The sequence below is a fragment of the Euprymna scolopes genome, chromosome 9, assembly GCF_053919585.1.
Source record: "Euprymna scolopes isolate OS-2025 chromosome 9, ASM5391958v1, whole genome shotgun sequence".
Taxonomy (NCBI): Eukaryota; Metazoa; Mollusca; class Cephalopoda; order Sepiida; family Sepiolidae; genus Euprymna; species Euprymna scolopes.
In genome coordinates, this window is record NC_136490.1 from 63,776,911 (window position 1) to 63,786,375 (window position 9,465).

General features: G+C 33.0%; 1 protein-coding gene across 2 annotated transcripts in view; it reads left to right on the top strand.

Annotated features, from left to right (window-relative positions):
• LOC145284558 (uncharacterized) overlaps positions 1-8,435 on the top strand; it is a 59,231-nt gene extending 50,796 nt beyond the window's left edge. For both annotated transcript variants that reach the window (XM_080133470.1, XM_080133471.1), the window contains 3 exons: positions 3,531-3,572; positions 4,370-6,356; positions 8,021-8,435. In XM_080133470.1, the coding sequence (XP_079989596.1) occupies positions 3,570-3,572; positions 4,370-6,356; positions 8,021-8,181 (2,151 nt within the window). In that variant the 5' untranslated portion in view covers positions 3,531-3,569 and the 3' untranslated portion in view covers positions 8,182-8,435. The remainder of the gene's footprint in view (positions 1-3,530; positions 3,573-4,369; positions 6,357-8,020) is intronic.
• The last annotated feature ends 1,030 nt before the right edge of the window (positions 8,436-9,465 follow it).

Below are 9,465 nucleotides of genomic sequence, written 5' to 3' on the forward strand. Positions count from 1 at the left end.
ATGAACAAATAAATTAGACGCAATCCAGAGACTGGATTTAAAAAAAAAAAATTTTCTGATAAAATTTTTTTTTTCTTTTATGGAGGATGGTGTGACGGACCTACGAAAAAAAAGTAAACAAACCCGTGGAGACGACACGTTGACAAGAGAGAGAGAGAGAGAGAGAGAGAGAGAGAGAGAGAGAGAGAGAGAGAGAGAGAGAGAGAGAGAGAGAGAGAACGCAAAGAACGAATATCAGCAGAAGCGAAGACCAAAGGAGATAACTAAGACGGAAAAAGAAAAAAAAAGAAAAACAAAAAAAAACAGTGAGTTGCCGGGAAGATTGAAAAAATGGGATAGGCACAGCGCACCACGTGGGAATTAAAAAAAAGAGGAATCACCATTTTTAACCCCATCAAGATAAAAAAAAAGAAAAAAAAAGAAAGATGAATACGAATTTAATTGTGCATCTAGTTACTACTTGCCTTGTTCCGGAATTTGCAGATACCGGCCATCCTCTCCCCTTAATTTTTTCCCTTTAACTCTTTATTTATTTATGTATTTATTCACCCATCTATTTACTTATATGTATTAATATATATGTGTATGAACGTGTGGGTGTGTTTGTTGTGTGTGTATATATGTATGTATATGTGTAATTGTATGTAATCATATATATGTATGTATGCATATACATGTATATGTATTTAACTTCTCATTCTTCTCAATTCATTTGCTTCCTTTAATAACTCCTGATAATTTAATTCTTAAGTAATAACTTGTATATTTCAGTTGACCACTTTTTTGCTTTAAATTTGGCACCATTTCAACGACATCCTGTCTGAGTCATTGTCACATTTCATTTTCCATTCTAAAATGAACTCAATCACCATTCAATTATTTCTTCTTCACTCATTTTTCTTGAATCAGTCCAGCCTCGACAGTCGTGCTTTAAATTCTTCCATTTCTTTTTTCTACGCACATCTTATCTTTCTTTTTATAATATTATTTGAACTCATGCCATTTTTCCTTGTACCCATTTGTGAATTATTCCACGTGTGGCGGGCCTAAGAAAAAAAAAGTAAACAAACCCGTCGAGACGACACGTTGACAAGAGAGAGAGAGAGAGAGAGAGAGAGAGAGAGAGAGAGAGAGAGAGAGAGAGAGAGAGAGAGAGAGAGAGAGAGAGAGAGAACGAATATCAGCAGAAGCGAAGACCAAGGGAGATAACTAAGACGAAAAAAGAAAAAAAGAAAAACAAAAAAAACAGTGAGTTGCCGGGAAGATTGAAAAAAAATGGGATAGGCACAGCGCACCACGTGGGAATTTTAAAAAAGAGGAATCACCATTTTTAACCCCATCAAGATAAAAAAAAAAAATAAAAAAAGAAAGATGAATACGAACCTGGAAAACCTAAGATAAATACAGGCATTTTATTTTAACGCGGAAGGCGATACGACAAATATGAAAAAGGAATTTTTCATAGCGGTGGTTTTAATTACGTAAAAAAAAAGAGAGAGAGAAAGCAACCAATATGGTTCTCGGAAGAGATCTAAAAAGTTTCGCAGATATGTCCTCGTTTCTATGGCATGAAGTGCGGGTGCACTATGAACAAAAAAAATATAAAAAAAATGATGGATTATTATTTCAACATCAGTATATTGAATTGGCATTTTAAAATATAAAAAAGAAAAAAAAAGGAATCAAATTCCGAGTTAATGTGCGAATGATTGGTTATTATTTCAACAGCAATATATTGAATTGGCATACATATATATAATGATAATGTGACATTTCATTTTCTTATTAAAAAAAAAAAAAAAACAAAAAAAACAACCAAGAGAATCTCCCCCTCCAGATATTTCTATATTTAGTAATAAAGGAAAAGTCGCGCGTAATGCACCCGTGAATTTTGGAATTGAAACATAATCCGCTGTTTGTTTGTTTTTCTTTCTTTTTTTCTTCTCTTTGTTATTTGATGTATATAAAATATCAGAAGGGAAACATTATCCCATCTAACCTCAGCGCGCTTTGGATTCTAGAAGGGAGAACCATAGCTTAGCGCATTCGCGGATCGGTCCTTCCCGAGTTCGTATGTATCAAGTATATACATACCGAGCAGCGAATGTCACACACGAATATCTGCCTTTTGGATTACTTTGGACGATTTTTCAATCACGCGATTAACTTGGATTTTACTTGTGGAAATGGAAATTTAATCAACTTTTTGAATTTTTCCGTTATTGGATATTTTATCCTTCACCAGACTATCCATTCACGTAAATCACCTTTTTTTCCAACCTATTCCCTCTGCTTCACTATTTATTACCAAGTAAGATCTATGACTTATTTGTAGTTTCATTAAATACTTTTGAAAGCAAAATCCGATCCCGCATTTTGCTAAATCCTTCTCTCTGATGAGAAGGAAAGTATTTTTTTCGAAACTCCGCGGACTAAGGACTATCCACTTAATTTGTGCTTACTTTTTTAAAATAAAATATGTTTTTAACTCGTTGTCAAAGTATTTTAACATGTTTTATTAACTACTTGTTCTGATATATATATATATATATATATATATATATATATATATATATATATATATACATATATATATATGTATGTATGTACGTATGTATGTATTGAATCGATATATTTTCTCTATTTGTCCACTTGTGTAAAAGTAAATATTAATGACTAGCAGGGCTACCCGGCATTTTTCATTGAGTAATTTATACCACATGCCTTTCACCCCTCTCCTTCTAGAATAAGCAGGAGGATATATCTAGTAAACAACTTAAATGAATGAATTGAATCTGAGCATGCGCACAAATACAAATATGTTAGTTAGTTTGGATCAATATTTGTCATGTCAATTTGCTGATATCTGTACGCATTATCCATGCATGTAAACAAAGAATTTACTCGCTATAAACCATCCTTGGTGCATGAATATTATTTCCTGAAAATTTTAGTGTTTTGTGACCAGTAGTTTAAGAGTTTACCTATTAGATATTTACACACACATGCATGATGATCTCTTGTAGCATTTCATAAAGACGACATACTAAATGGGTTTCGTAAACAAATAATTCTTAGACAAATTATAGAGTTTTTGTTATATAAATCAACTTTAATAAATAAATAAATTAATTAATTAATATGTCTCTAAAATAATTTTTCATCTGAAGCTGAACACACGTGAAGAAATGTTGGCATTTATTTTTATCAGTTTTATATGTTAGGTTATTAATGAAATATCTCCCTAATCTAACAATCTTCCGAGTTAGAATAATTATTTTGTGAGAGAAACCAATGCTAATGACTTTTTAGTATAAAGAACATGTTTCTAGAATAAAAGCGAACAAAACCGCTTGTCAGAATCAAATATCGATGTATAGGTTTAAAGTTGCGAATCAGACTTATTGTCCTTTATATATATTGGATGATACAAATTGAGAGCGTGAAGCACTTTTTCAGAGAATAATGTTCGTGATAATGTAATCTTTGTTTCTTTATTGACTTATATGTATTTTTGCATTTTATTTTAGGAGAAAAACTTCGCTTTTTGCGTTTAACAGAAAACCACAATGGTAAGTTTGATTTAATATTTGTTTTCTGAACGATAAATATATATAAGTCAATATTTTGTATTATTTGAATTATTCGAACTACTTTTCTCACCTTGTATGTAATTTCCACAACGATTCGACCGATGTAACCTCAGACCTTCTTCAGGTGTATCTTGTTGCTCGGAAATCTTTCTGCCGAACGCAGAAATCTGCATGGAATTTCGAACGGAACCTTTTATTTAATACACGAAGGTAGCTTTCTCTAATAATGTTAGCCATGACTGTCTTCAGTAATCGGTTCTAAGTGAAAGTCCTCTGAAGGACGAAGTTTCAATCCTCGGTGCGGGCGATATAAGGACTATAATTACACACTTCAAGAAGGTCTATTCGGATAATTTTGGAAAAAAAACTGTTTCAATTTTTTTATAGCTTCAAATCTTTATGGTGTTTTGTTTAGTTATTTTGTAGAGAAAATTTGTTGTTTTTTGTTTTTGTTTTTACTTCACAGAGCATGATTGAGTTTGCAAAGGGAAAGAAAAAAATACAATAAATAAATAAAAACAGATGACGATGTGATGTTTGTCGATTTTATTTATTCTATCTCTTCTGGGTAGGATGCTACTTCAATATACGCATTGCAGATTATTACACGAGTTTAATGCTTAATTTGTTTTTTCTTTTCTTTTGAGAAATGAGCCGAATCAGCGTAAACTCCTGTCGGTTGCTGATCGTATCTGTTTTTTTTTTCCACAAAAGATGCCTAAATATATTGCTTATTGTATGATTCTAATGCTTTATTTGTTATTTTTTATATCTAGGTCGATCGAATTCAACTCGTATCATTCGGAATAACTTCCATCATCATTTTGTTGTTGACGTTGTCTGATGCAAAACCATGTGACATTAAAGCAGATGTTTGCGAATACAAGTTTATTGTTGCGTATCGCCTGACAATGATGAACGGAAAACATCTCACGAAAGCTGTGGATGGTAAACTCTACAACGCACAAGTCGTTAACACGAGTGCAGCGAACCCGGTTCCAATAGATGACGTCATCACCTTAGATGGTTATCCTTATTCACATAAAGTTGTGGCGGTTAACGGAACTATTCCAGGTCCGGCAATTGAAGTTTACTTGGGTCAAACCGTAATTATCAACGTTGAGAATCAACTCTACACAAGTAGCGTTACCATTCATTGGCACGGATTGGAGCAGAAAGGCACGCCGTTTATGGACGGTGTCCCATATGTAACCCAGTGTCCTATAGGACCCTCTCAATCGTTCACATATAAGTTTAATGTGACACAAACGGGTACATATTGGTATCATTCCCATATGGGAACACAAAGGAGCATGGGACTTTATGGGGCATTTATCATCCGGAACAGAACGTCAGTGTCGATGCCCGAACATCTTATGGTCGTCACGGATTACAATCATGACTGGGACTCTGACACCGATCAGCTTAAGATCATGTATGGTATGTACGTTAAACAGAAGAAACTCACAAATACATATTCATTCGACAAAGCTCACTTTAGTCTCTTTAATTTTCAATCTGGTTTGGTAAATGGACGTGGTCGATTTTATAGTAGTCCGGGTGTTCACAACGGAGGGCCTATTGCTAAATTCACAGTTAAACAAGGAACGCTATATCGTTTTAGAGTAATCGCGGCTGGCGTTCTTTATCCGTTTCAGATCTCCGTGGACGGTCATGAGCTTCAGATTGTCTCTTCTGATGGTTCTGAACTGGAACCACGTACATTCGACATCTTTATTATAAACCCCGGAGAACGGTTCGATTTTATCATTACGGCCAACCAGACACCTGGGAACTACTGGATCCGTGGAAAAACGACAGAAATCGACAAAATCCACACATTCGAAGCTATTCTGCATTATGATGGAATCAATAACGAAGAACCAAACTCTGCAAATAAAATTTGCTCCCAAAATGCGCCATGTAATGTTTTGAATTGTCCTTTTTCGTTTTATCCGATGAACGAATATAAAGACTGCACCATTTTGTCTGAAATGAACTCAGCTTTTGATTATGAAGTGCCGCGTATCAAAAGCGGAAAATGGAAAGAATATTTTCTAAATTTCGCATTTCCCGGCGAACCCGGCCACACGCCAGCTTCGATCAACGGACGCCAATACGTGCAACCGTCTGTAAATCCACTATACCAGCCGGACGAAGTAAGCACATTATGCGACAAGCAAGACTGCGGGGTTGATCGAGTATGTAGTTGCACCCATTCTCTGAAACTGAAGAGAGGCGATACCGTTCAAATGATCTTCTTAAACATGGGAAGTGGTAAAGGTTTCGATCACCCGGTCCACATGCACGGACATTCTTTTTCTGTTGTAAAAATGGGCTACCCTACATATAACATGTCAACTGGCGCAATAATGAGCGTTAACCCGGATATCGATTGCCGAGGTGATCCAGAGAAGAATTATTGTAACGATGCCGCCTGGTCAAACAGTAACTGGGGTGGAGATAATATTCCTGGTCTAAAATTAAAAAAAGCCCCGTTGAAAGACACCCTCATTATACCCTCTGGAGGATATGCTGTTATTCGGATCAAGGCCGATAACCCAGGTCTGTGGTTCATGCATTGTCATATCGAAATACACAATGTCGATGGAATGGCAATGTTTCTGAATGAATCTTTTGCTGATGTGCCGGAAGCACCTGATCATTTTCCTGTGTGTTGGAGTTTCACACCCGAAGAAATCAGTCGCATACCAACGAGGTTTGACGTAACGACGCCATTGAATCAAGACCGAAACTCACAAGGTAATTGTAACCGTATAAATAATACAACAATCTTTTTCTTATTTCCCCCCGTCTCTCTTCTTACACACAAACACAGATTATCACTTCTGTTAAAAATATTGAACACCCGATTTATAATAGATAAAAAATGTGTGGCTTCTCGTCCATTAAAAGAAATCTTTAACCGTCTGATATTCTGACCCCTAAAATTGATTGCTTTGGGCTCAAATCAAGTTATTAAGTTAGATCCATATCCAACAAACCTATATCTAAAATTTCAAGTGTTTAGACCCAAAATTGTATGAGGAGTTTGGTAGAGTTCTACTACTGTACTTTGACCCCTTAATCGCAAAATTTCTGCCCCAAAACCAATCACATCGATTTTCCCAAATCTCAGTACCCTGTATATTAAATTCCGAGTCTGTAGACTAAAACTTGACAGAGTCATTGCGTATTGCTGTACACAGACACAGACATACACATACAGTTTCACTTTTATATATATACATATATATATATATATATATATATATATAGAGAGAGAGAGAGAGAGAGAGATAGGTAGATAGATAGATAGATAGATAGATAGATTTGTTTAACAAAAATATATACGCATACATAAATATATAGGGAAACAATTTTGTGTTTACTATAAACTTTTTCGCTAATATTATGCAAGTATAAATCATGTAGAATCGTAGATGTGTTTGATATTTTGTGTTAGAACTTGCGAGAGTCAAGATGGAAGCGAATAATGAAAATCAAAAATAGAAAAAGCTAGAATAGAGATATCAAACATCCAGCAATACGTCAGCTTCTAACTCTTGAAACTCTTTATATTGATTGCATCGACGCTAGGGTCTATGTTGCATTCCAGGGGAGTTTGCTCAGCCAAAATGACCGTAATATTTTCTTGCACATTTTTAATTATAATTTGTTTGTAATATTTCAATGTACTGTATATGTATTTTTAAAAATCTTTTTATATGTTCCTTCCTATGTATCTTTCCTATTTTTCCAAATATATGTCTCCATCTATTTTATTTTTCTCTGTTTCTATTTTAAGTATGGCTTTTGTTTACATATATGCATATAGTATATCTTTATTTAATTTCTAAACCATCTTTCTGTACATAAATACCTGGCTATTTGTCTCCTTTCTGATGAGAAGCATTAAGCTTAGAAATACCATGACTTGGAGAGCTTTTTTATTATTGCTTTGATGACTCAAATTTTATTATTACTGATATATATATATATATATATATATATATATATATATATATATATATATATATATATGATTACTTCATTTAATCATCACATTAATTAATAGACGAAGATATCACTTTATGCGTAAATTTTCAGTATTTACGTCAACAGTGCTCAATACGTAGGTAGAGCTTGGTAGTAATTTATGAAAATACATATGGAAATCTGGCTTAATTGCCATATATATATATATTTATAATTTACTATATATATATACATTTATTATATTATGTTGTTTACACGTAAATATAATGATTTCATGATTCAATTAAATTTTATTTAATTTTGAATTTTTTTCCTTTATATATATATATATATATATATATATATATATATATATATATATATATATATATATTATTTGGTTTAGACGTTAATGTAATTTACTGTTTTGTTTTCTTTTTCTATTCCAGATATAGAAATTTCAAAAACTGGGCTCGGAATTCTTATTGCTATCATTTGCATACTCGTTGCCATCCTCATTATTTTAATTATCGTAATTGTAAGAAAGATCTCCCCAAAAAGTAGCCAAGTTGGAGAGGAAGCTGTAAATCTTGGCTTCGTAGAACATTAAACACAGATCAAGAAAGACAAAACTCGAACAGAATTTGGTCAGAATGGACGAATCGAAACTGTTGACATAATAAATACGAAAATAGCAAAGACGAAATATATAAGTATAAAATGAAATAGAAAGTATTCTCAAGCAAGACCACAAAATTCATGATAAATAATTGTAATACACGAAAACAATGTAATAGTATTTTTAAACTTCTTTTAACCTTATATATATATATATATATATATATATATATATATATATATATATATATATATATATATTAAAAATTCATAAAAATCCGACGATATGAAATTAAAATGGAGGTGGAGAGATCTAGAGCTTTCTCAAAGTGGATGCCATTTAACATCCCTTTGGAGAAAGCCGGCATAAGACGGGCGAAACGTCGAGTCTCTAGGTCTCTTCGCCTCCATTTTAATTTCACACACACACACACACACACACACACACACACACACACACACACACACACACATATATAATGTTATATAGTGTTAGTTTTCTAGATGTAAATCCTCTAAAACCCCTGCGTTTATTGAGTGCTCGATATTTATAATATGATTATAGGTTAGCTAAATTAATCATGAGTAGGTAACTAAACTCAATATCAAGAACATCTTTTGTTCTTGTGATTGAAGGAAGTGGTATTTGATCAACACTGCTGGGGAGCCACGATTTAATATGCTGTTTTGTTTTAAATCCCCGAAACAGTGTTTCGTGGCAAATAACTGATCATCCTTTAAATTAACACTAGGACTAATGTGAATTTGAGAAGACAAGTTCATGCATTGATTGCAGGTGATTAAATGAGTTACTGACTAAATGGTTTTCCAACGAATGATAAAATATAAAAATTAAAAGCTTTTAAAAATAGTTTTAAGTGTTAAAAAAAAACTGCCAAGACTATATATGAAACCTCTAAATGTTAAAAATTATTAAATCTTACTTATTATATTATTTATAATAGAAATTCCAAAATGTTTAATAATTCTTTCGTTAGTTTAGGCAATTAAAATATTTTTGGTGAAGGTTTGGGTGTGTGCATCCCCCCTAAGTGATGAATTTTACAAAAGAAAATAATGTGCCCATGTTAATGACGATTTCCTGAGAATATATATTCAACATTCGTAATGGTCAGTTAATAAAAACTGACGAGTTGTATGATGGTATGAAGATAAGATTTTCCATCATGATAGCGAAACATGTTTAAGACAATAATGGAAAATGTATTATTTTGCCTATATTATGAATAAAAAAAAAATTAAAATTAATACAAAT